At 31.7% G+C, this 27,915-nt stretch overlaps 2 protein-coding genes across 13 annotated transcripts in view; one reads left to right on the top strand and one right to left on the bottom strand.

The window, feature by feature from the left end:
• The window catches only part of LOC148628862 (tyrosine-protein kinase SYK-like), a 28,098-nt gene extending 8,072 nt beyond the window's left edge, over positions 1–20,026 (bottom strand). Inside the window, exons 1-13 of one of the 2 annotated variants that reach the window (XM_088595996.1) lie at positions 19,887–20,026; positions 16,693–16,927; positions 14,070–14,304; positions 12,312–12,359; positions 10,417–10,577; positions 9,679–9,811; positions 8,794–8,887; positions 8,254–8,342; positions 6,891–7,113; positions 4,530–4,661; positions 3,815–3,927; positions 1,717–1,777; positions 526–607 (exon numbers count right to left, since the gene is read on the bottom strand). In XM_088595996.1, coding sequence (XP_088452122.1) covers positions 526–607; positions 1,717–1,777; positions 3,815–3,927; positions 4,530–4,661; positions 6,891–7,113; positions 8,254–8,342; positions 8,794–8,887; positions 9,679–9,811; positions 10,417–10,577; positions 12,312–12,359; positions 14,070–14,304; positions 16,693–16,868 — 1,547 coding nt within the window. In that variant the 5' untranslated portion in view covers positions 16,869–16,927; positions 19,887–20,026. The remainder of the gene's footprint in view (positions 1–525; positions 608–1,716; positions 1,778–3,814; positions 3,928–4,529; positions 4,662–6,890; positions 7,114–8,253; positions 8,343–8,793; positions 8,888–9,678; positions 9,812–10,416; positions 10,578–12,311; positions 12,360–14,069; positions 14,305–16,692; positions 16,928–19,886) is intronic. The other variant, XM_088596004.1, reaches the window with a different exon arrangement.
• The window catches only part of LOC148628861 (alpha-N-acetylglucosaminidase-like), a 28,697-nt gene continuing 15,977 nt past the window's right edge, over positions 15,196–27,915 (top strand). For 5 of the 11 annotated variants that reach the window (XM_088595905.1, XM_088595913.1, XM_088595924.1 and 2 more), the window contains exons 1-5: positions 20,313–20,399; positions 23,858–23,924; positions 24,416–24,576; positions 25,434–25,618; positions 26,273–26,420. In XM_088595905.1, coding sequence (XP_088452031.1) covers positions 20,391–20,399; positions 23,858–23,924; positions 24,416–24,576; positions 25,434–25,618; positions 26,273–26,420 — 570 coding nt within the window. In that variant the 5' untranslated portion in view covers positions 20,313–20,390. Of the gene's footprint in view, positions 15,250–20,312; positions 20,400–20,991; positions 21,015–23,857; positions 23,925–24,415; positions 24,577–25,433; positions 25,619–26,272; positions 26,421–27,915 lie in introns of those variants that run through there. The other 6 variants (XM_088595963.1, XM_088595973.1, XM_088595938.1 and 3 more) reach the window with 3 other exon arrangements.

The raw sequence follows: 27,915 nt of genomic DNA, 5'->3' as shown, positions 1-27,915 counted from the left end.
ATCTACATACGATACCCAACCTTCCTATTAAATTTCATCAAAATCAGTTGAGTGGTTTAGGAGGAGTTACAATTACAAGAAATGTGGACAGATGGATGGACAAAGGATGCACAGACGGACAGATATATGAAGAGACAAGGTGATTCCTGTTATCCCCACCAAACTTTGTTTGTGGGGGTATAAAAACTAGTGAACAAAAGGAAGTTACAACACATTACTTTATTGTAAAATTTCTGAAATTTATTTTCCCTCTTAGCACTGCCTCAGTATCCATATCCACTGCAGTTTCAATAAACACATACAAAAAAAATCCCTGATGGTTTTAAATGGTTTAGACAATGTTATTGTCCCTGATCACATCTGAGTGGAGGATAATAAATAATTTTAAAGACAAACCTATCTAACTATCAATTTAATGAAAATCTAGGAAAAATGAAAAATTAAGATATTTACCTTGATTTGCCATACTGTGCTAAGCAAAAAGAATCTCAACAATCACAACTTAAATATATATATATGACTTACTTGTGCTTTGATAGATATGAATTTAATGGACCACATGGACATAATTCTATAACTAACATGATACAGTCAGCTCTACATAAACCTGAAATATAAAACACAGTTTAATGTCAATCGAAATAAATACTATTCAGTCTGAAGTCTTCACAAAAACTAATTTACAAAGAACAAACATGAAGTTGCAATCATTTTTGTGTTAGGCACTGTAAACATACTAATTTTTCACAATTTTTGCACTGGATAGAGAACTGCGAAAAAATAGTACACACGAAGTTGATTTTTAACACTAATCATTTTTTTTGAAACCGTGAGAATTGATACACGCAAATATGCTCACTTGACAGAATCCGGGAAAATTAGCAACTGCAAAAATTAATACATTTAGGTATACCTCCACTCCTACATGAAGTTAATATCTATAGCAATCAAAACTGTTTACAATGTATTCCCCATCTATATAAAGCTACATAAACCACATTCAAAATCAATTTGTCAAATTCTCATGGACAAATAATCAATTATTAGATAGTAAGGGCTCATGATTTATGACAGAATAATGACAGCTCAAAATTTAAAGCTGAAACAATTTTATCTGAAGTGTGAAAACGTGTAAGATTCAATGAAACTGTCATTTTTGTCTCACAAAGATTTGGTCATTTTATCTACTGTTGGAATGGCTACATACTTGCAATACAATGGAGGATGTGATAGGAATTCACTGTGGTGATTGGTTGTTGTTTGGATGTGTATCATTTACTTAAAAACCTGATTGGAAGAAAGCAATCTTGTGACGTTTCTAACATTGTTCTACTGACACCATCGGTGACATCCTAGACGTACTCAATCGCTAGAATATCCGTCAAGACAGACGTCGAATGTCATGTAGCCAAAATATTCCAAATCATAGAGAAAAGGGTTTCATAACTTGTGAAAGTTGAATATCATAAAATATCAACTCCCATTACTTAACTCCAACATCATTATGACAAAATTAATTAAATGAGTTGATATTTTGCAATATTCCAATTTGACTCTTTGTGAAACTTGTAAATGCATTGTTGAAACTGAATGGAAATAACACAAATATGATCTATCTGTAAAAATCACAATATAAATCAGATCATCAGCTTAGAATCGTAATATGTATCAGATCATGACATAGAGGAATGAACTCACTCACTAGTTGATACATACCTATCATACGAACAATTCTAGGATGGGATAGATTTCTCATTAAATCAGCTTCTTTCATCATCTACAAACATATAAATGTAAAAGTGAAAGAAAATAGAATGCTTCTACAACATGAAATTTGGCTTAAATATTAAGTATAAGTGTTTGTAAGAATCAGGCAAAATGGGAAAAATCAGAAACATGCATGTCAAAAACCCATGGATCTAACAATGTAATATCACTCAAGGATACTTTCTCTGTTTGATAATAATACTATATAATCTCTGCATCACTGGCTTTACTCAGAAATTTTTCAACAAAGTTATCTGCCCTTGAAATATTCATTTTCAGTGCATTTCAATGAAATTGTAGCTCAGTGATCCAGCACGATATGGAACATCTTGTTTGTTTTCCTTGATTCCGATGGTGCAAATAGTCAAACTACACTATCAAAATGATGGTTTTTTTCATACCATGTTTCACCTACTGCCTTATTCCTACAAGGACTGACATTTAGCATTAAAAGGAAAGAAGTTAGTCAGGTTTAAATTCAAAATTTGATTATTTGTAATTTTGGTTGACATCAGACATTAAAGTTGGCGTTTATAAATGTGACAAAGAACAATAACAACAGCATTTAAAAGAAGGAATCAATAACGAATATTTTTTTGTCAAAATCATAAAATCAGTGTGTTCAGTGAAGCTTTTCTGATAATTAAAATCAGTCAAATTTAATATTTCAACATAAAGTTGCACAAGTTGTTGTCATAAGTGTACCCCCATTTGTATAGAAATTTGAATTTGGACAGCAACTGAATTTACTTATAACATATGTCCAATCTATATGAAGCTTAAAAAATGTAATACATGCGTAAACTAAAAATGGTCAAATTCACCTTTGATCAAATTTTCACAGATGATATTTATCCTGATACTGAACATTTAAACATTAATCATCATTCTAATCATGTGAAATGAATAACATGCTAAAAGTGCAAAGAATCGTTAATTTTTTTCTCCAAAATTTGCACCATTCATGGATCTTTACTTTTTAAAAATTTGCATTGCTCATCAATCTGCTATTGTTAATACCAGGCAAAAACAGAGAAAATAGTCAGACACTTTCTAGGGCCATAATTCCACTAAGTGTCAACAAAATTTTCTGTAATTTGCTTAAAAAAAATAAATATTAAAATACTGAATGTTTTATCAATTCACAATTACCATCAATCTGCTTTGGTTTTCTAAATTATAGGCAAGAACAGACAAAAAAGGTAAAATTAGCAAAAAAAAAAGAGTAATACCAGTAACTCCAAAATTAGTAAATCGATTATCTTGAATTTTTAAAAATAAGTAGAATGATGATAATACAGAAAAGAGGAAAAATGTAAGCTAAATAATCATTCCAACTCAAAGAAAAGGTATCAGGGATTAAAGCATCTAGGTTTGGAAACTAAGAAACAAACTTGTCTAGCTGTTCATTTAACCTACTGGCTTCCCAAGGAAGATAGATCTCTTCCAGCCAAAGAGCATAAGATGTCACAGATTTCTTCTATCTGTGATGGTCTTTGAGATATAAACAAAACTATATGGTGATACTCCAATGTTCTATTTTTAGTAACAGCCAATATGTTTTTGGCGAGGGACCATAATGAATATAATTTTGGGAGTAGCCATGACAAAAGCTCACATGGCCTTTTAGGCCAGGTGAGCTAAAAAAGAACTGTAAAAATTGAATGAGAAATAAACCTTCCACATCAATTTTAAATAAACAATAAATGTACCCCCTTAGCCCCTTATTGCAGGATAGTAGAGGTCAGTGCCCCTATTTTAAGAAGTAAACTTCCTATAGCAGCAATTAACAATAAATGAAAAAAAAATGACATTTAGTTGACCACAAGTAAAGTTACATAACAGAAACAAAATACTGACAACAAAGAGAAAGATGCCAACAAAACCAACATCATAAACAAATTGTAACCATAAAATTGCTGTCATGTAAAAACGTAATCTTGTACATTACTTCTGTAAACAAGCAGTTGGAGGTGAAAAGAGGATAAAAACTATGAAAAATCCTGCAGATTATAACAGTAGGAGGATTACATTATTACTGGATTACCTCATCCTCTGCTGATTTGTCATCACTCTTTAGTTTCTTGACAGCCACTGGAACTCTTCCCTCTTTCCTGAGGGTACAGAATCCTTTTTGTACAGATCCAAATTGACCAGATCCTGGAGAAAAAAAAAAGTAATATGTTACATGTAGTTTCAGTTCATCCATTCAGAACATAGGTAATATTTAGATGCCCACTGCTAATGACCACAAAGAGAGAAGATATAATTATTGCATGTAAAATCAATATGGTCAAGTCAATTCCACAAATACTTTCAAATATTTCATCTACTAGCATAACCAATTCATGAAATCAGACTTATCTTATTTTAAATTTCAATATATTTATAGCTGTAGTTTGTATACAAAAATAACTGTATACTGTGAAAGTACCTTAATTCATGAATACCAATTTTCGTGGATAACAGAGGAAATACAAGTTCGTGGATTCTCTAATTCATGGTTTTAAAGTTTTCAGGATACACATCAATGGAAAATCTTCCTATTGTTGGGAACCAAATTTCGTGGTTTGGAATAAAAGTACTTTCAAAGTACATGTAGGAGTGAGTAGATATCTAGCTGGCATTTACCCATTATGTTTTCTACTGAATATTTGAAATTCCAGGTTTTAAAAATGCTTCTTTATTCCATGTGGTTGATAACTGTTTTTGATGTTCTTTTGACATTTCATTCACTAATGTATAATTTTGCCATAAATTACCCAGAACTTCTTCCAGTTCTAACTGTGATTGTCGTATACTGAAAGTTTCTTTAGTTCTAGGAAGATCATCATATATCTTTTCCAACTGCTGCCCGTCCATATCTATATTTATTCTCCTGTCAAGGGTATCATCTGGAATACAAGTAGTCTTTTATTAGACCTCCTCCCATATCATCATAATTGTACTTATAAGGGTAAAATTTTGTAGGAATTAGGCGAAATGAGAAAAATCAGAAACATACTTGTCAACAACCCATAGATGCACTCAAGGATGCCTTTTCTATTTGAAAAAAAAAAAAACATTATTTGATCTCTGCATCACCGGATTTGCTCAGAAATTTGTCGATTGAACATTTTTGACAGAGTTATCAGTCCTTGAAATCAACATTTTCAGTGCAATTCAATGAAATTATAACTCAATTTACCAAATGATCTGGAAAATCCTGTCTTTTTTTTTATTGTTTCTGATGGTGCAAATAGTCAAATTAAACTTTTCATACCATGTTTTTTCACCCACTGCTTGGTTCTTACAGAGACTGACATTTAATATACAGTGAACATGTCTAAATCCAACACGATATAAACCAGTAACCAGCGTAAAACATACATTTTTTTAGACCCTTTTGTATCATTTTCAACCCTTTTCGTACCAGTATAAAGCAAACACCTGCCTTTACCAAACAAATCTCTCAGCTCAAAAGGGGTTCACTTTAGACAGGTTTCACTGCACTTAAAAATATTTAGTGGCTTAATATAGTAGGGGGTTGAAATGTAAATGGTCCTAAAGAATTAATTATTGCTCTGAGACATACGAAGGTAATACTTATCTCTGAAAGGCAGTTTGTGAAACATGGTATGAAAAAAAACACTGTTTTGAAAGTTTAATGTGACTATTCACACCATCAGAATCACTTTGGTAATTTGAGTTGAAATTGAAATTGAAATGCACTGAAAATGATCGTTTCAAGGGCATTCAACTCATTTTCCTAACAGTCTATTGAAAAATTTCTGAGCAAATCCAGTGATGCAGAGATCAAATAATTCTTGCTTTCTCTGTGTGAAAAGACCATTACTTGATCTCTGCATGACAGAATTTGGCTTAACTTACAGTGTGGAAATATATGCGAAAAACTACTATCTGACCCCTATGTTCTATTTTTAGTAATGGTAGCCATGTTTTTCGATGGATCAAAATTCCCCACTTCAGATCTATGCAAGATACCCAAGAAACATTCATACCACGTTTGGTTCTGATTGGTCAAGTAGTGTCTGAAGAGATTTTTGAAAGATAGCTAAAAAAACAAAAAAAACATCAAAAAATCTGACCACAAACAGATCTCATCATGCTGAACAGTTTAATCCATGTAAGAATTTGGCTAAACCTAGAGGTTTTGGAGATCATAATTCCCCACATCAGTAATATGCAGGATACCAAAAGAAACATTCATATCATGTTTTGTTCAAATTGGTCATGTAGCAGAAGAGAAGAGTTTGGAAAAATTGTTAACAACGACAGATGACAATGACAGAAGCCAAGTGATGGCAATAGCTCACATGGCCTTTGGCAGATGAGTTAACAAATATAATAAAAGAACAGCTTTCCAATTCCCCCACGAAAAAAAATGAGGAAAACTTTAAATTCACTGAAATTTTCTAAGTCCATGGGCCATAACTTCCAAAAAAATCAATCAACCCTAACCAAAGTCAAACTCAATCTGTAACTTTTCACAGTAAGACTATATACAAAATCTAAAATCAATTGGTGAAAGCATTACAAAGAAAAGTGCAGAAAACTGTAAATTCACTTAAATTTTCTCAGCCCAAGGGCTGTAACTTCCGTAAAAATCATTCAACCATAATCAAAGTCGAACTGAATCTGTAACTCTTCATAATAAGGCCACATACCAAAAACAGATTAATTTGGTAAATGCATAACAAAAAAAGTGCAGAAAACATGGACGGATTGATGGACGCCCAGCATTTCCATGTCCCCTCACGACACGTTGCAGGGGATAATAACCATAAAGTGGTATAGTAAAGTAAAGTAGATTATTTCTAGTTGGCCTAAATTGTAAAATTTAAAGGTCAAATATGATTATTAAGCTAGTGCAATTAGTTTCTCTAACTCTAAATATTTTTTAAGCCTTAAAGTTTCCTGCAAAAGTAAACAGAATTATTCTCTACAGGACTGCCTAAAGCTAACTACTAGAGTCTAGATAAAACCCAACAATAAAAATGATTACTCTACAGGAATGCCTAAGGATACTTGCATGTACTACAGACTAGATTAAACCCAACCAGCGACTAGATTAATCCCACCAGAGGGTTCAGTATTTCTAAGGCAAATGATAGTTGACTTACCTGGTTGTTCCCAATTTCCACCAGTCCAGTTTGCTCTCTCAGCACCAGTAGGTAGTGGAGGGGGTGGTCTCCCCCTGATTCCAGAGGGTGTTCTCTGAGGTGGGGGTTTAGGAGCGTGTTCATTAGGAGGTTGACCTGGTATTGAAGGAAGGGCTCGTCTACTATTGTCCCTTGTCAATGGTCTACCTGGAGAATCTCCAGGGAAAGTACTGGTGGGTGAAGTCTTTGAAAAGTATAAAATAAGATTAGATCAAATAAAATAAAAAAAAAATACATAAGCTTCACATAACTTTTTACAAGTATATTTTCAAGAATATTTTCATAATCTTTTTAACAATCAAGATCTTAGGGTGTAGGGGCATTCAGCTATGAATAGGCCCAAAAATATCTACTTTGTTGTTATAATATTGAAAATATTCAAAATATAGTTAAATAAAGAACATAAATGATATGTGGCATTTGCTCATTGTAATAATGTCACAATGGTGCCACAATTATATGTCATTAAACAAAAACTGCCGAGAACTGTAAATTTTGTTGGTTTTTTTTTCAGATATATTGATGTCCAGAAAACAATGTCCACATGCAAGAAACTTCTTTATACCAATACTTTCACACATGATTAACAAAGTAAAAATGAATGCATTCACTAAATATGATGTTATTTCTTGGGTGTAGACACTATTTTCTTGAAAGAAATATAACATAAAAAGACAAAGAAAGTCCAAAATAGACAGAATTACTGAATTTCAAGCACTGATTTTGTCCTTTTAATGCAAGAAGTACTTATGTTTGTTTGTTGGTCATGAATTCAAATATCTCAATTCAAAATTAACACTGCCAACACTTATTCATTAATTTTCAGTTGTATTTTAGGCCAACAATAGCCTTTAACACCACTTTCTCCAGTGAAGATCGTAAAGATGCAAAATCTGAATCCTCACAATCAGGTCTTGAAAACCAAAACAAACTATGAGAACCTCAGAACATTTAATCCAGCGTATTTTATGTATTAAAGTAATCAAGTAGCTGAAAGAATTGCACAAAATATTGACCATACTTTTTTTTTCTATTTAATAAGCTTATGACATTTAATTGGTGGTATGGAGAAAGATTTTCATATGAAGCCTTCTAGTAAAAGAAAATTAAGGTGGAAGTCATAAAAGAACCTGATTGCAAAATAAGATTTATCTCCCATAAATAGAAATGTTAATACATTCCACATTAAATTAATTTCTTTCACCAAAAGAATGTCAATTCTCTGAAGCATTCTAAAAAAACTGTGTTTTTCACCCTTAAATTACTCCAAGCATGATACATAATTGGGCACATACTTAAGTTTAAATATACTGTTTATACTCACAGGTGAATGCATTGACATATTTGATAACCTCCTCTCTGGAGTATGACCTGAATACACCTGATTTTGTCTAGTGCTGCTCTCCATATATTCTACAATGTAAAACAGGACAAAATGCAGTATTTGTTTTTAATTTTGTCTTCCAAAAAATAAAGTTTCTAGGTATTCAAATGTATATGCATACCCTCAGTCAGGAGGTTTCGCAGGGTCATCCCCTCTCACTGTAAACAAAAACGGTTAAAAACTGTTTAAAGAGGAGTTTAAAATTAATACAGCACCATTAAAGTTGGGAACATTTTTTCCACATAACCCCTATAATTCTTGAAAAAAAGTCTAGCCACAGGCCAAATATTAAAGGCTAAGTACCAAGTAAAAAGTAAAAGACAACATCATATCAAAATTCCATTATCCAAAATTTGTTTAATACTGAACTGTACTTGAAGAGTGTTGACATGTGTACTGAACTCTCAAATCTTAATGAATATCTAAGAGTAATTTTTATAACTGTACTACCAGGTATAAAAGTTTGTATAGAACACTCACTTGCTAGAGCACTTTTATCAAAGCCAGGTTTAGGTACCGGTGTGGCTAATTTACATAGCAGACCATCTGATTTGTTATGGTAATGATCTATCAACTACAAAAAACAAAACTATAAGGACATGCTGGAGTGGATCAAGGATTTCCTGTCATACATCAGAAACCAGCAAATAGTGTAGACATAAAGAGGTTTTGAAGCTGGAATTCTCTTGTTTTAGTTTGAAAAAAATTACCGTGAAAGTATTATTGTTCGTGGTGTACCAATTGTCAGAATTTTTGTGGGTAGGCCAAATAACGAAATATGGTTCCCAACAAATAGGAGATTTCTGTTGATCAGTATACTGAAACATAAAAACCAAGAATTCAAGAATCCATGACATTGTGATTCTTCCCTAATCCACAAAAAGTTGATATCCACGAATTAAAGTACTTTCACAATAACACTGGGATGATTTCATGCAATAGTCATTACCAGTTTTTTAATCTGGTTTCTTGACCTAAAGATTGCTAAAAAAATGAGAGAAACTTGTGGAATGAAAACATTACCCGCACTTTCTGGTAACCAGTTGTTTTGATTGAAAAACATTCGAGTCATCATGGTTAAAAAAGAGTTACCATATCAAGGCACCAAGATTCTAGTGGAAGTCACTTGATTTTAGAGCATATCCCATGCATGCCATTTCAGATTTTGAAAGTGAAAGCAAGCCAAAATCAGTGGCATAGAATATCTGACGATTAGCGACTATCAAGACTTCAGTTTTTGATTTGTGGTGTCAGAAGAGCAACAAGAATGTATTGCTGTAAACCTACTTTTAAGTTCACAAGACTTTTGTTGGTTTTTTTTTCACGTAAATTTGTAACCAAAGTGACAAATTTCTTTTTACCTACCATCATTAAACAGTCAAACTTAGGGCCATCCTGTATGGCAAATTTTTCCTTTTTATCAATCATGTAATGCCTGGCTTCATTTCTAAAACTCAATGTCAATGCAAATGTTTTTTTGTCATCTCTCTGTCTCACTCTGAAAAAGAAAGTAAACATTGTTTCATTGGATTCATGTCATTCTTTTGACATCTTTACAGCTATAATATCCCAGGCAAGAATAACATGTTTATTGCAGATACACCAAACAACAATTTTTAAGATGATTCAAGCATTTTTAGAGGAGTTGTGGTTAGAAGATGCCTCCCCCTTGATACAGTAACAAAGTCCATGTTTTGCATCAGAAAAACAAAAAGTCATTCAGAGGGAAAAAGAAAAATAGAGGAGTACAATGGCATCCTGTAATGTATGTAAAGTTTTCATCAATTACTGCTGAGCAGTTTGATAGGAGTTGTCAGTTAGAACTGTTGATGGATAAACAAATGTACAGAACCCTGCTTATAAACCATATGCACTTAGGGAAAGATAATTTTAACTTTCACACAGACACACGGGATGTTTTAAAAGGAGTCTAACATATTTTTGCTGGTCAAAACATCAGTAATATAGCAATATAGTGATGCATTATCAACAAAGTCAAATGTAATTCAAATACAAATAGTTCCGTCCCTCAAAGGCAAAGCCTAAAATCATATTATATATAAGTTTAAATCACCATTCTTGACAAGTAATGATTATACTTACAGGAACTTGCCATCATCATGACTAGCCTTATTCATCCTTTTATCAGCTTCATCTCTGGTTATTTTACCATGATACCAAGGCTGTTTCTTGTGCAGATCTTTAGCAACCAGCAGTATTAGGTGCTCCCTTTGGGTACCAAGGGCCTTCTCCATTTTGGCATTCTGAATCATAAAATGATTTACTTTTATGCAAACATCTGAAACCTTTTCATCTTTTTAAATAATCAAGTGTAGGCCCCCTGATAGATGCTACTGTAAATAAATTAATTTTCACATTTACCAATTATTACAGATTCTGTCAATAATTTTGTGCTTTTCTGTCCAGCAATAAACAAAAATTAGTTAACTGCAAAAATAATAAGTTTACAGTATTTGGAATTCAGGGAACAAATAAGAGTAGGGGACTTTGGCAGAGAAAGAACCTATCTTTCTTTGATTTATCTACTAAAAGAAGAAAATGGAAAAAAAATCATATCTATACCAAATGGAATGTTCCTAATTTTACAACAACTTTCGAACAATGTGCTGTAAATAGTATAAATGTATGAACATATACGAACCATGTAAGCAGTGATATATTATCTATCAATTTAAAAAATGTCTGTAGACATTAGTGAGTCTTAGGCTTAGAGTGAAAATACATTTCAATCATTATATACAATCTAAATGATTATAAGCAATGAATTTTATAACCCACAAAAAGGATTTTGTTTATCATGGTTCACACAGCATCTGACAATATCTACATTTACTTATAAAACATACATTTATACGTAATACATACCCTCATAGTTCATAATGAAAAAATAAACTTAATTTGATAGATAGAAAGTAAGAAAAATCAATAGTTATTTGGTTAACAGAGCAAGTATCTAATGGAAGAAATATAAGCACGCTATCAATGTCTCTGGATGTATACAAGAGAGAAAACCAAAAAAAAACATGTCAACATGATTTACCCTGGAATCAAATATTTTACCCATGAATCAGAAGATTGTAAAGTTTGAGATGATATCTAACACAGTAGAAATCAGAAACAGTACTTAAATTATTGATACATCATCAATTATTTACAATTCAAAACAAACACTAGTTCATCCTTTCAGACATTCAATAACTTCTATCAAACCAAACTATTAAATATTTATTTGTGGGTTAGTTTTACTACTTTTAAAAATGGATCAAAGACAGAAATGGCTAAATTTCATTAAACAGGAAGTAGACATCAAACAGACCTGACATCGGATCACATGATATTGAACCTGTACCTGACGCAGGACACCACCTATCAACAGGCTGCAAAAAGTTGCTCAGAAATGTGTAACAATAATAATTTCCCCGCCCCATGCTGCTGCCAAAACCACAATCACCATTCTAAAACTGGATTTTCACAATGTGAAATTTGTCCAAAATGGGACGAGCATAAGGAAAACATAACACATAACCTCAAGTATTCTTTTTGTTAGTTTGACAGGAGTAATAAGTATTATGAATTTAAGAATCGAACCAACAAAGATTTAATCTAGAGTTACCAATGAATCTTTGGTATCGAACAGCACTGTGTTAATGATAACAGAAAAGTTTTCAAATTCAAAACAAACAGCACAAACTGAGTATGCAAAACTAAGAGATTAAAATCAAGAGTATAAAACAAAGCATAAAGTGCGATCAAATTATAGCATCCAGAAATAATTAGTTTCTAATACTTTCATATTATAATAGTCATTCTTTAATTAAGTATGCAAGTTATGACCTCTAAACAAACATATGATATGAATAATAATAAATGTTAGCCAACCAAAACAATTTAGAATTTTTTATAAGGTACATAAGGCCAGGAACATTCAAAGTTAGAAAATACTTGGACAGACATTCAGTTCCAAAAATCCCTCTTACCTTGTCCAAATTTAATGAATGTCTACTTATAAATGTTAAATATTTGTCCTACGAAAAAGAAACACAAAAAACTAATGATTTATACACTTATACTCAAAAAAGATAATTGAAAAGTGAAGGAAGCAATTTATATTGTATCAGACTAAATTTCATAGGACACAAATGAGGATTTATTTACACAAAAAGGCAAACAGTTGAACTGTATTAGAAAATATAATATTCAGAATATGAAATACTTTAATAGTTAAAATTATGTCATTCAAAAGAGGGACAACTTACTGGGTAACTTTGTCTAGGGGCAATAATCAAGGGTTATTATAAATATCTCATGGAAAATCATCTAGAGACATTAGTGAAGTATGGAACAGAAAACAAGAAAGATGTCTTAGACCAACAAGTGAAAGCTGCCCACAACAAACTTTAGCCTACAACTATCCATTACCTCATGGATGTGACAATGAACATGGTAGGGGACAATCAATTTATTACCTTTAGCTACTTATAATTATATCCAATGATGAGCATTAAAAATATATTATACTTAAATGAAATAAAAATCTGAAATGATTGATATTTCAAAAATAATTCATGAAAGGAAAAATATACTGCTGTCATATCATGGGTTATCTTATGCCTATGGTATATTTTCTTCTTGCTTGCATAAATAGTTCACCCTTGGTAAACCACAGATATATACTACTGTTTGCCCTTGGCCTTCCTACCCAGAAAAAAATGACTCATCCCAAAAAATCAATTCTCATTTTCCAGCTACTTTTTTTAACCTTAGAAGATCCTTAAGGGTAATGTGCAAATGTTTTTCAACAGGTAAGTACAGATTTTGAAATAAACCACTGATACTGAATGTTTTAAATACATATTTTGGATTCTGAAATGTAAAGTAAAACAGGGTAAGAAATTCACTGAAAAATATAACCAGCCCTGAACTTGAATTTTACATATTTTAGCTATTAAACCAGTCAAAATTTGCTAAATTTTAGCCAGCCGGAGGTCAGGCCAGTATTTCCAACTGTGAGTAAAACTATTTCCCTACCAACCTACTTACCCACATTAAACATAATGGGTCAGGAAAGGGCAAATCTAGGTCAAATATTAGAGTAAAATAATTATAATTATTACCAGTGGCAGTGTCTGAATTTTAAATGAAAATAAACTTATATTTTTGTAACAAAATTCAAAAAACACTTAAGAAGACATTGTTCAAACTAAGATGAACTGCCAAACAGAAAGAAGGAATTAATAGACAGATAAAGTTAATTCAATAAACTGTAAATACCTAAATTAATGAGCATATTATAAAATTAAGTTTTCAGTATTGTGACTACAACCCTGTCAGTTTATTCATATAATATAAACATCACATGGAATTTTTGAAATTACCGTATCCCTAGCTGCACTAAAGCATACGATAACACCCTCCTCTTTTTCAACATTTAAAGTTTACAAGCTCAAAAATCAAAAACATTAAAACATTAAAACAAAACCAAACAACAAGTAGCTTCCTTTTATGATGACAAACATTGTAATAAAGTAAACATAAAAATCCATGCAAAGGGTTTTTGAGTTACTATGATGTGTGGAAAGGTGTACAGACAGACACACAGAAACACAAAAACACTGACAGACAGACAGCAGCAGTACACCATTAAATGTCAAAGGATAGGAGTAAAATAACTTCCCATGTCAGATAAACTAAACTGATTAAAAATATTCTAAATAAAACAATAACAATAATCAAACCTTCATTGATTCAGCCTTAGCAATGAGTTCATTTTCTAGTTCTGTATAGGTCATGCCTCTAAAAGCAATAGGTCTCTGGAAAGGTTGTCTTACGCATGGCACCTGAGGCCTAGTAATCATTCCATCCAAATTGTTCTCATGGTGCTGTATCAACTCAACAGGGCCAGGGAATGGACGGCCATCTGATATTTTATACATTCCATCTTGTCTCTTTTCGATGTTATAGTGATGAAAACTGTAAGTTATTAAAAAAAAACTTGCATGTAAACAAACCTCTTGTTATATAAACACGGTATATTTTCTGTTTTAGAGAATGATTTTAAGGATGTTCGCTACTCTATTTAAGAATAACATGGATAACAAGACAGACAAATTAAGTCTTGTAAACAATAGGTAACCAATACATTTAAATTGTGACTTTTAAGGTAGATCAGTTTGCAAAATCTAAAGAAAATGTGTTTTCATTTAGCTTATAGTGTTTGATATATTGTATAAACTTTATATATCTTTAAGTCATTTCATAAGATTAAAAAAAAATAAGACAGATATATGTTTATTCTAAAGACTTTTTCAAAGGGGAGATAACTGGTCACAATATCGTCAATAGAAATGTAATATGATCTCTGGGGTTTTCTTTGTGACAGAAAAAAAATGTTTGGTTACCCCTATTTCTTTTTTTTTTGAGAATATGGAAGAATATCAGATATGAATTCTTTTTACAAATTAAAAAAATCTATAGGCTAGATTTTTAATTGGTTCGAAATAAGAAAAATTCCCTTCATAATCTATATAAAAAAACTTGAACATTTAGACCGAATTCATTTCAAAATCAAGTTCAGTGACCTATATTTTTTTACTGAAAATTCTAAAGTATATTCATCAATCATTATCTAAAAGAATCATCAGAAAAATCTATTGACAAATTATATTAAATATAATTACCAAATGGTTTTAGAAGAAAATTTGTGATAAGAAAAGAAGGCATGTGAGACCCATAACAATAGCACATAAAATATCATATTGATAAAATATTGATAAAATCTGTTAACATGAAATGTACAGTCACATGAATTATGACAACATTACAAATAAAAATACATTGTTTCATGTTTATATGGATCAATGCAGTAACAGATTTTCTCCAAATCTCAATTATTGTATCAATCGGTAATTATATGGGGTAAGTATTTACTTCATTACTTCTCTATTCACAGTTTTGAAAGAAAAAAAATAAAGTACACATACATGTAAGTCCAGAATTTCTTAATTTGTTTTTTAGACTTATTATAAATGATAATGAAAGATTGTGGATTTGTAAACATGCACCCTTTAAAAACAAACTACAATGAGGAAATGACACCAGGAAATGCATGCTTGACAAATAGTATAGAGAAAGGGTTGTTATTATTCATATATCTGAATTCATTTTCTTCCTTGTCATTCAGTTGTTTTTAATCAGATTATACACCATAGTATGTTTGTCATACTATGATTGAAATTATGGTATATTTAATAAGGACAAGTTTTAACCCCAACTGAATATAACCTACCAGTCAGTGTTTTAGGAGTTTTTAAAGTTTTAGGTTTCCACTGGTAAACTCCAAATAAAGATAAACTTTCCCAAGGTTAAGTAGCTGTCTTTGTAAGAATCATGCAAAATCTGAAAAATGTGATACACCCCAAAAAGGCTATATATTTTTATTTTTGTACTTATGTTGTCTTATGGGTCTATATTATGAACTGTGTAATTATGCATTCTAATCTGTCTGCTCTTAAGAGATAATCAACACTGAAAATCCAATAAATTCCATTGTATTTGAGTGTTATTTAGAGAGTTATCTCCCTTAATTTTGAAATCTACAGTGCATTCTATATAATTTTTATCTCCTAAGAACACAGGTTATATGAAAAACCGAATGCTAATTTCTGTTTACTATGGCACTTTAAACAAAATATCAAAAATAAAAATTTGTAGGCTTTTCACCCATGAATCACATTTTGCATGATTCTTATCTAGAGTGCTACTGAAAGTCTGCTTTCCAAACTCAACATTTTTTTCAAAAATTAAAGTTTTCTCCTTGCCAAAGGAAAAGTGCAACATAATATGCAACTTTACCACACCAAAATTGCACTTCCCCGAGTGACAGGAAAGTGGGATCCTGAACACTGCCAGTAATCATGGGTTAAAGTTAAGGTCAGAGGTTGAGGGCCTTTTAATTGACACTGTATTGTGGACTTTTGGTTTTCAACAAATGGACCACTGATATGAAATTTGAAAAAAAAACTCAAAGACCTTTTACCCTTGAAGGTACTTTTGAACCCTAAGAGCATCAAAACTCATGACAATAATACATAAAATCATCACAAGTTAAGTCTTGATTCAAGACATATTTATTACAAGTAGTTTCGTAATTACAAGACATACTCATAAATCAAATTTATACAAAATTGAAAGTTTAATAGTACATGTATTACTATTCTCACACTGTCAATCTCAGAATCTGGGAGTCATGTCAATGACTGTCTTTGTATGTTAGAATTATTTATATGGAAGCTAAAAACATGTACATGTGAGTACAAGGTACTTGTATATGTATTGCATTAAAGTGAAAAGAAAACTTACTTGTTATTATGACAAATGCTAATGGCATAATTTCCCAATGGATTGATGCTTTCTCTCAATAAAAATAACCCTTCTTTTTTGTCATAGCTTGCAAGGATTTGTTCTGCTTCTTCTCTAGTTATTCTCCCATAGAAATAAGCAACAGACGATGGTTTGATAGGTCCTCCTGTAGCCATTTTCCATCAATCTTACATCATGTATTTCTTTTCATTTCATTAAAAAAAACAACAAAATTCTGAAAATAAATAAAATTACTTTAAGTGTTGCCAAAGCATACTTTCCTGATTGACCAAAATTGTTTAATTTCTGTACTTGTCTTTAAACAATGCATTATTTGAAATAGTAATTATTTTGGATATCAGTTAATAATTTAATTTCTGATGTAACATGCTTTGATACAAAAATTAAATTCCAGTCTTACTGTTTTGTGTATTTACAATTAATCCTAAATTTAAACAACCAGTATTTCTAACTCTTTCTATTTCCATATAGGATAGAAAAAAATATCTTTGGCTTTATTTTCTTCTTTTTTTACTGTAAAACAGCGGGCAGACTTATTAATCATTTTTTCTTCAAAATCATATAAAATATTTTAAGTAAGAGGGTCTGTAGGAGGGTCGGTAGGGTGACCAGAAACATAACATTTTTTTTGTATTATCAAATATATATAACCCCTTAGCTGTGACAGAAGGACTGAGTACCTTAGTAGTGGTAACTATTCTAACCTCTCCTTTCAATGTTAGCATATTAAGTTAAACTGGTGTCTGTATATAGCAGTAGTGAGTCTGTTCCAGAAATTTTCTTACAAAAAAACTCAGTAATCATTCATGGGAACAATCTAAAATTTGGTATGCAGCTCAGGCTTGACAGGTTGTACCATGTGCACATGTAAGTCTTTTGGCTGGGTTGTGCATCAACTTCATGCTTGTCTTAATTGCTTTGTAGCTTTTTAAGAGATCTGTAAATTTCCATTGCAAAAATCTCAGCAACCCTTTTTATGAACATTTTGAAATTTGTATGCAGCTCTAGTTTGATATATTGAACTGTATATGTATGTAATATTTCTAGTGGAACAAGTTTGTTGCACTTTAAGAGTTTCATAATGTGTCATTCATGAAATATGGCAGCCCATCATAGGAATGTGGTCAAACTTAAGAATATTGTGTGTGAGATTTGGAGGATCCATCCCAACTTGTGATTGAAAACTGTAATTAAGTAATAAAATGGACAGAGCATCAGTAATGTCCTATATATGTAGAAACTATGAATGGCTAAAAAATGTTCTAATGGAAGTGATGAAATTTGTCAACATATAAGTAGACGATTACACAAGTGCAGAGGCGCTGTTTTGTCTTTTTTTCCATCCATCATAGGCACAGCTTAAAGTCATATCATTACATTTTTATATGATGTACTGATAGATTTTCAACAGTAATAAAACATCCATAAACAAGTCTTTTAACCAGACTGACACTATCTAAAGTTTTAATGTTTTTGCTCATGAGAGATAATCTCTCTGCAAAAACTTGAATCTCCAATAGATTCTTATCATTTGTTCTCCCATCAAGGAGACTGAATGATAGATTGTGATTGACTGACCTGTGGCAGGTATTTTACACAGAATCAACAGCATGCAAGAAGACAAATACCCTAGACACATTATTCTAACTGAGTCAACATGAGAAAATAAGGGGTCAAGTTAAAGGGTACTGAGTGGGACAGCTGACTGACATATATGTTGGACATGTGCACTTAAGTCTTAATTACAATGCATTTTCTATTCTATAATTTACATGGGACACTTGTATTTATTGGAACTGTTAAATGCCAATACTGCTGATGAAAAAGAAGGCATTATTGGCTTTGGTTAATTGAATATGGTTTAATGTCCTATGGCATTATTTCATGCATTAAAGGACAAGAAGGATTAACTAATCAAACAGACCCTGCTTTGTACTAGTCAAACACACTGAGTTGAATCTTTAATGTGCTAGCTCACAGAAGCGACACCCTGCAGGTAGGCAGTTATTGACTATGAGGTCAATACTACTTTCCTGAAGGCTGTGACTTGGTCCTTTATCAAATTTTATTTGCAAAATATAATTTTATTTTATATCAGAGAAAAATTAGCTATTCTTTTTGGTTAAACATGATGATGTGGTATACACATTCCACAATATGTTTTCAAATATCAAGAGGGCATTACTACATTGTAATGCCTGCTACAGATTCGTCAATGAAATAAACACATTAGTTGCTTATTCAAATTGCATCATCAATAATCTGGCTGCCCTTGAGAAGTGATTTTTGCATTCAACTTAGATTATACCAGCAGCATGAGACATTTTCAATGTTTCATATCTACCAAAATATGGGGTGAAGTTAAATATGTACTGATGGACAGACTGGTTGGGTATATACACTACACTTCCTAATCAGTTTTGAGTAATAATAAGTCCTGAAATTACAATGTAGGTTTAACCCCCTTTAGAGTACTATCATCATATGCTGTTATCCATTATAAAATTTGAAAGTTTGGAAAATGACATATTTAAGTTAAGTGGGAATATTAATTAAATTCGAAGTATTTTTTTCTGAAGAAAACACGATATTAAATTTATATAATCTATTTAATATTGTGAGTCGTGAAATACTGCATTTAATTTTGGTCTGTAACTTTTGAAATTCATTATGAAAATAAAGTATTCTTTATTTGCAAAAATTACACGAAATCATACAAATAATCCTGATTTATAACAGTATTTCAAACAAAGAAAATTTTTCATCTTCATAATGGGTAAAAACACACCATATGAGGGGTAGTACCCAAAACATGGGTCTAACTCTAATTTAAATAACTTGGTCCAAACCTGTTAATCACTTCCTGTTTAATAAGTATAATAAATAAAATCATAATAAAGTAATCCATCCATGAAATAGTGCAGTATAGAAACAGCAACAGCCAGTACTATGTTTTTGATGATGGATTCAAACCAAAGCTAAAGGTGTTAAAGCTGTTAACAAGTACTGCATGTAAAAATAGTTGTTCATCAACAACACTGTCCTATCCTATGTTTAGCATGCCCTCTGCCTCTGGCAAAAAAGATTTGGTTGGCATGAGAGATGATATACTTCCTTTACTGTTGCCCATTTTTACCCTTAAAGTAGTAAATAAGCGATAAAGGTACACTTACAGGAAAAAACCCTGATAATTATCTTCTTTTTCACCTTCGACAACAGCATCACTTATCTGGTCATCTAGGAAGTTATTACAGTTTATTTTTGGAAAGAGAAAGTGCATAACTAATGACCGAAGTCGCATTTTTTAGGCTATATAAATGTGAAATGTGAAGAAGATTTCTAATCAGCATTCGTTATCTATTCGTCTTAGATCAAAATTCAAAGGAAGAAGCGCAAATGTTTCATAATAAGTCAGTTTGATATTGTTGGTCATATCAAGACGACAAAAAAATGTCTTAGGAACTTGACACATTTTGGTCTTTAGATGCCTTAACAGCTGGATGTCTTCTGAATCTCCTGATCGCTTGCAATAAGGTAATCATTAACTACTATTCAAATAAACAAATTTACATTGAAATTAATGTAAACAAACATCACATGACTTCCCTGTGATATTTTTCATCTGACTGGCAATGGTAATTTATTGATAATGCAAGACTTAACAAAATTGTCCTAATATGATGAAGGTGAAACCTTTTAACGCTCCCGAAGAAACATTAATTAATATTAACATTAATTGATATATTAATAATATTATAATTGCAACTACAAGTTACATTTATAACGTTCAAACATGGTAAATTTTGTAATGATATATGTCCTAAAGCATACTAATTGTCATGGTCTGATATGTAAATTGGCCGAAATGTCCAGCATTCATAAGGATGGTTGTCAAATGTCTTTGGATCGAATTGTCTGGCACTGGTAAACGTTATGGTTCTTATAATTTGCGAAACATCTTAAAAGATTTCATTTATACTATTCAGTTTTGATCCATTTTGTCGAATTGTTTTGTTTTGATTCTTTCTTTCATCGATTATTTTCGTTTCGTTTTAGTTTCGCAATTTTTATCAACTGAAAAATTATGGGTAATATTGATTACGTGATTTTCATACACATCTTGGCGCCATACTGCAGACTATTATGGTCAACCCTGTCTTGAAAAAGCTGCGATTCGATTTGTATTTAATTATCGAAACTAGTGAATATTTTCTGAGACTGGTTTGGCTTTCAGTTGCATATATACAAGTATATGTAAATGAAGCTGCCATTATGCTGTTTTTCAGCTCCTGAAAATGAAGGTATGAACCGGATATAGATGCTTTTTCTTGCCATAAGTATACAGAACCAAGTTGATAATACATCCATAAATGCTCCCAAAGGGAGTGCATTAAGTAAATGGTACCAACCATAAAATGATAACATGAATTACTTCACAAAATTTTAAACCGAATTTTTTTTTTTTTTTTTTTTGAACAAGATGCCCCACAAGAAGTTGGATTTTCTCGTCGTACCACACTGCAAATGCAGCATTTGCTTTTTATGACGTTCTGATTGAAATTATGCAGGACAGACCTACCTAAATCTAAATTCCAGGTCCATTTTCTGTGTGCTTACTGATACCATAATTATTGCAAATTTCATATTCTATTGAATTTTTTACAGTACATACCGAAATGTGTAACCCGCGTCTGTACTAACTTTTGGCTGTACCCAAATACATGTACTCTTTTTCTGATTTCTTCATTATTATAAGATATATCCAGCTATTAATTTGTACATATTAACAAAATACTGTGATGGCTAGACTAGAATCAATGATTTATGATATTTTTTGAAATTTTGATTTTATTTTCAGTTTCCAAAAGTACTAAAATGTGTAACCCAAAATCAAAGTCCTTTATTTTTGTAATTTGTACAATTTTATTATATATTTCACATTAGAACACCCTAATAATATTTTAAAATATTCGAGGGAAATAAATTAAGAACATAAAATTGACTGAGTTTGAAAATATTGTAAATGTGGTCAATTAGTTTTAACTTCAATAGATTTAAAACATAATTCAGAAATTTACTAAATTTCTGAATGTTCTTTTAAACCTATTGAGGAAATACTATTCAGATATCAAGATAATTAAACAGGGACACAATTAATGGTCCATGGTACAAAATGTAGTTTGCTAGAAATTTTATTACTTGGAAAAAAGAATCAAGTTTGTTAAAAATAATAAAAAAAATAAAATTATATTGTAAGATAAATTAGACCATAAAGGACAAATGTGAACATGCTTTAAAATCAGGGACTATATGAGAATAGTAATATAAAGTCCTTGATAGAAATAAAATACCTGTTTCTGGAGTAGTACTTTATTATGTTATGCATATGAAAGTGACAGACTAGAGCTAAAAACTTGCTTTATACATGCATCGAGAGTGAATCTTAGGTACATGTATGTCATGAATGTAGAGGTTATTTTGATGAATTGACATAGATAATTCATCAGTGGACTTAATACTGTCATATTATTTTAAAAAAGTATATTTTTTTTTTGGCACCCGTGGTTCTAATTTCTGAAAATTGGCGACATAAAATGGCAGCTGGCGATTTTTCTGGCAACAGAATTTTGGAAGCCAGAGCAGCCCTTGTTTAGGACCAATTTTCAGCAGTGTTCTCCCCAGGCCCTTAAAGTGCTGTGCTTTACAGCGCTATTGAGTTTGATTGCTGTGCTATTGACCTCTGTACAGCCCTATCTTGCTACCAGAGCATCAATAATAACAGGAAATGTGTGTGCCCCAAGGTCATTTACATGGGATCCTGCAAGGTAATTAGCTCAACAAATAGCAGTAAACATGCAATTATCTGTTGATCACCGCATGACCGCACAGGTGTCTGAAGCCAATCAAATTATGACATTGCCAACAAATTTGTAATTAGTAACCCCACCTGACCACAAATTACGTTTAAGAGAGGTGTCAATCCGATACAAATATCTATGTACTGAACCAATCAAAATTTGACTATGGTCAAAGGTAACTCAACCCTGGTCAAAAGCATGTGGCTATTTATTAATTCAAGGTTGAAAGTTGCTCAACCACAAGATGTTTTCAACATTTTTCAACAACCTGGGTGTGTATGAATAAGGGGAAATGTTTATGAAGAATTACTTATAATATTTGTGTAAAATATAAAAAATAAAAATAAAAAACTGTATCATAGTTATAATTACTGCAATGGTAAAATATTTACCTATGAATAATTCATTCATGTACATGTATAAACATTTACAGGGAAGTACATTTTGAATACACAGATCAATTTTTAAATGATACATAAAATACGAAGTGGCACTTTAAGATAAGGGACTTATTAATGTCATGTCATACACTGAATACAGCGCTATCCAAAAATCCTGGGTAGAACACCTTTCAGTATAAATTTCCTAATGATAATGGAAAAATCGGCAATATAGAGATTTGGGTACAGGGAATTTGATACCGGTAGGGTTACACAGTTTGGGGTGTGTGTGTACCAGTTTTTACCTTTTGTTACATGATAATCCTTGTTTTGTTGATATAATGTGATATAAGCAGAAAGGGCAAGTAATCTAATTTTTGCATTACATCATGTCAAAAGCATGTTTTTTATCATCTGAGTCAAATAAAATTGTACATGTATGATTTCCTTATTAATATACCAGTACACACATTTTGTATCTTTGACCATAAAGGATGAAGAAGTAAAATCATTTCCATACGACTCAAAATCTGCCCTTCTGATGATGATGATGATGATGTATGAAAATGTCACCAATATAATTATTCATTTTATTTTTTTTTTTTTGCAATTAAAGGTTATTTAACTGATGAACTGTTGAAACCAGCTAAAGCCTAATCAGATTCATCTGAGCTGTTGTTTACTTCTTATTAAATTTATTGGAGCTTTTGTGTACAATGTCAACTTTATTAGAGCTTCATATGTACAGTGTACATTTGTACATCAAATCCTATTCATCTGAACTACATTTATATTGTACATTGAACTAAATATATTGTAGGTTTGGACCTGTATTGTACATTTAAACATTGCTGCTACAATAAGTAATTTGAATGCACATGATAATAAAATTTGCCTTTTTTGCAGATGGATTGGAACAAAGTTTTACTATTATTGGCTGCAGTCCATTTCTTTGCTGTGGTTGAATTAAAAGGTAAAATGCAAAACACTGTAATTGAGAAGTAGCAGTGTACTTTCTTAATATTATGTACTAGTACAACAACTTCTCACAGTCACCTGATATTTTTTTAACAGAAGATTTTTATCAGTTTGCCAAATGGTGGGATTTTTTTTTATTATAACAGCTTTTTTTTCAACTATCACAGCTTGGTTAAAAGTTGGAGATCTGAGCAGACATATCACTAATGGGCATTTGCTTACTGAATTCTTTTTCCCCAATATGAAGTTATTCAAAATTTATTTATGTACTAGTAATGGGTATTTGTTCTTCTGACTCACATACATGTACTTGCAGTTTAGTTAGCAAACCTTCTCAAGTTCTGACAATGGACTATTCTGTAGGCCTATACTCTAAAGTATAAGATAAAACTTATCTATTGTATTCTACAAATAAAACTGTTTCATAATGTATTTTTTCTGTTGATGAGAACATACATGTATTACAGAATTTTGTTTTATTTTCAGATCCTTTTCCAGCTTTAGATATTTTACATTCACGAGTTCCAGCTTCAGTTCAAGAACAAACAGCTACACAATTAATAAAGAGAGCTTTGGGTGATAGAGCAGCAGAGTTTAAAGCTAAGGTTGATTTTAGCTTATCTGTTGACAAGAGAGACACATTTAGAGTGAGTACTTGTTCCATAAGCAGTTCATTTGATAAAGAATTTCTTATGATTCTTTTCATATCGCATCCCACAACCTAAAAACACCTATATATTGCTTCAAGAGCTCGCTCAAAGGTTTATATGGGTCAAGGGGATAGAATATTAACAAACACATCTAATTTTTGTTTACCATCAGTTTTGATGTATCTGGCTGTTATGGATATGTGAGGTTTAGCCTATATCACATATGAAGAAAACCTATATTTATACTAGATACAATGTATATAACTTATATTTTGGTGAAGCTCCATGCTGTATAATATACTAAAATGTTATAGTAGAAATAACTAACTGTGCACAAAACTTGGCCCAATATTCTATGATATTTATACACAACTGGAATTCACAGAATCAGGATTTTATGTATTTGTTTTTTGTCAGTAAATTTTGATTTGATTTTGTCTGTTTGGTATATTGTGAAAATGTCTGGAAGCATAATTGAGTAGACTACGAGAATGTCTTGAAATATATTTAAGGATTGTTTTTAATTTTTGACCAGGTTATGTGAAATAATCCTTTTGCAGTTCAAGAAGTGTAAACTACCCTCAAGTTGGTTATGCAAGCATAACTTGGTCAAAACTTAAAAACAACCCCTAAAAATATAATTTCTTATCGATTCCAGTCAAAATTACAATTTGTTCCTTCATCAAATTCTTATTTAGTTTTGAATTATTTGAATTGCAGACTGCGAATGGTGTCAAGAAAATAGTCTATCTTGCCCAGAACAGTAATAAACAAGTTATTTGAGTATATCCAATGAATTTTGCCTTGTTTTGTTTCCAACTTAGTATGTTCATACTGTCAGATTTTTTTTTCAGTTGGTAGAAAATGGAGGTACAGTAACAATAACAGGCAGTACAGGAGTAGCTGTTGCCATGGGACTTTATTATTACCTGACACAATACTGTAACTGTCAAATTACATGGGGAGGACAACAGTTAAATATTCCTAAATCTCTACCCAAGTTACCTGAAGGAGGTATTACCATTACAGCCAATGACAGGTATTAAAAGTCTATAGTGCACAGCCGATTATTATTATGGGTTTAAATTTTGAAACTATTTTTGGAACTAAAAAAAAAATACTTATTTTTGTTGTACTTTTTCATTACTGTATTGCCAATCTTTAACCTACTGAAAAACACTATATGGTCTATTCTTTTGCTCTTGAGATAAAAAAAAAAATGCAATTATGCAATGCATTGCTGTTATTCTACTGGAGTGAAATTTCCTGTAATTTGATTGGTCGGCTTGACAGGAGACATGAGATCATATCCCTGTGGTAGACCCAGGGATATGAGAGTGGTCAGGAAACTTATGATTTAACTTAAGTGGATTGAAAATTAGTACCCAATCATACTAATTATGTGGGAAGTTAACATCTTTTTAAATAGGAATGTGTGTGAAATTCAAGAACATTTTCGTTTCCTCACTACCCTCCAGTTAAGACAAAAATGGTCTGTTTCTTCACTTTTCAAGTGTGAATTATTTATGCATTTGCTGCTCCTTTAAATTTTAAAGAGATAAATGTTGATATCTGTAATTAATACCAAGAATAATTCTCATGTAAAAGATTGGTATGACCTATTTCAGTTACATGTGACAGCTGATCATACAAGTAATACATTAATTGTACCATAGTATTGTCTTTTTATTAGATTTAGGTACTATCAGAATGTTTGCACAGTGAGTTACTCATTTGTGTGGTACCAATGGGAAGATTGGGAAAAACAGTTGGACTGGATGGCTCTACATGGAATTAACATGCCACTGGCATTCAATGGACAAGAAGCTATATTTCAAAGGGTATGATATTAGAACTAATTATTCAGTGCTCCAGCTAGAAATTGAAAGGGGCAGGGTGCTGTTGAGCAGAGGGGCACCTTTGTAGTTGGAAAAGGGCACTTTTTTTTTGGTTCACATGTTCACCATGTCAAGTTGTTTGTTTCATTTTCTATGTATGCATCTGGGAGTATTTCAACTGCCAAGGTCCATCTTGGGTTTATTTGGTTTCTAACATCTTGATGGTTTTGTCTACTGTTGATTTTACCATGCTGATGTTAACATCTCTACGTTGGAAGACCAGTGATAAAGTGGATATGTGTGGTAGTGTATCTGCCAGCAACAAGAGTGATCTAAGTGTAGTTGGGTCTTTAAGACTCTTCAGGATACCATTACCAACTGGGTCACTGCTTATACCTGACATCCCTAGGTCAACAACAATAGCTTTATAGGATCTAACTATGCTGGAAACTGTTTGGTCATGGGATAACCATCTGTGGTGTTTGGCTTGTTTAATGCTCAGTGGTGCTTGGTTAAAGGCAGCTTGAACCATTTTCAGACTGGCTGTATGGACACAACTATACTTGTAATACTTGTAGATTTTTCTTAACGGTTCATCGGTTTTCTTCATGACTGGTACGGAGTTGAAGCTATCTCTACAGGCTAGTGCAAGTCGATGGTCTCTGCAGTGGTTTGTGATTAAGGATAGGTTGCTGTCTTTTATTTTTTTGGCTATGAAATTGGGATATGAATTTTATAAATTTTAATTATGGAGAAAATTCCACGGAGAAGTAAAATTATTTGCAAATTGGCTTCCGATCTCCATATGAATACACATTATTCGTCATTGTCTATCTTGTAATTAATTTTGTTTGCACAACGTTCGAAACTTTTTCATAAATGTTTAATCCAATAAATAATAACTAAATCTTTTAAAATCTAACGAGCAGTGAGTTTTTATAAGTTATTTTAAGAAATCTATTTTTAGTCATGTCATAGGTCACGATAAAATCATGTCAACTGCCGTACTGGTTCAAACAAGCAATCAAACTTTTAAAATTATGTATTTTTTAAAACTTTTATTTGAAAATTTAATTTCATCAGTACATGTACGTGGTCACATAAATATTTTATTTGAAAAAAAAATATAAAATGACTGGTACCGAGTTGAGTGTTGTGTTGAAGAACAATCTGATAAATGTGTTCATCTTTGCAACTTTCTGCTTGTCGCTGGCAAGTTGAGCTAAACATTGTTTCTGCGAAGGCATAGTGGTTTATGAATAACTAAAAACTGACTCAAAACGCACGTTATATACATTTATCAGCTGTGACATAGAGTAGTCCTGTTGAGATCAATCATGCCACCCAAGCAGCCAGCACGCGCTGAGGTTTTTATCACCTACTTCAAACTAATTATGTTAATCAATTATACAAAACAAAAGGTAAATTGTAATTGATATCTGGTAATTAACACCTTTTGAAGTTTAATCTACACTAATTGATTTTAATGACATGATTG

Source organism: Perna viridis, chromosome 1, assembly GCF_037379345.1.
Source record: "Perna viridis isolate PV_CMFRI_1.1 ecotype Kerala chromosome 1, ASM3737934v1, whole genome shotgun sequence".
In the NCBI taxonomy this organism is placed as follows: domain Eukaryota; kingdom Metazoa; phylum Mollusca; class Bivalvia; order Mytilida; family Mytilidae; genus Perna; species Perna viridis.
The sequence above is the reverse complement of the archived record's forward strand: the minus strand, read 5'-3'. Positions and strand labels throughout refer to the sequence as shown.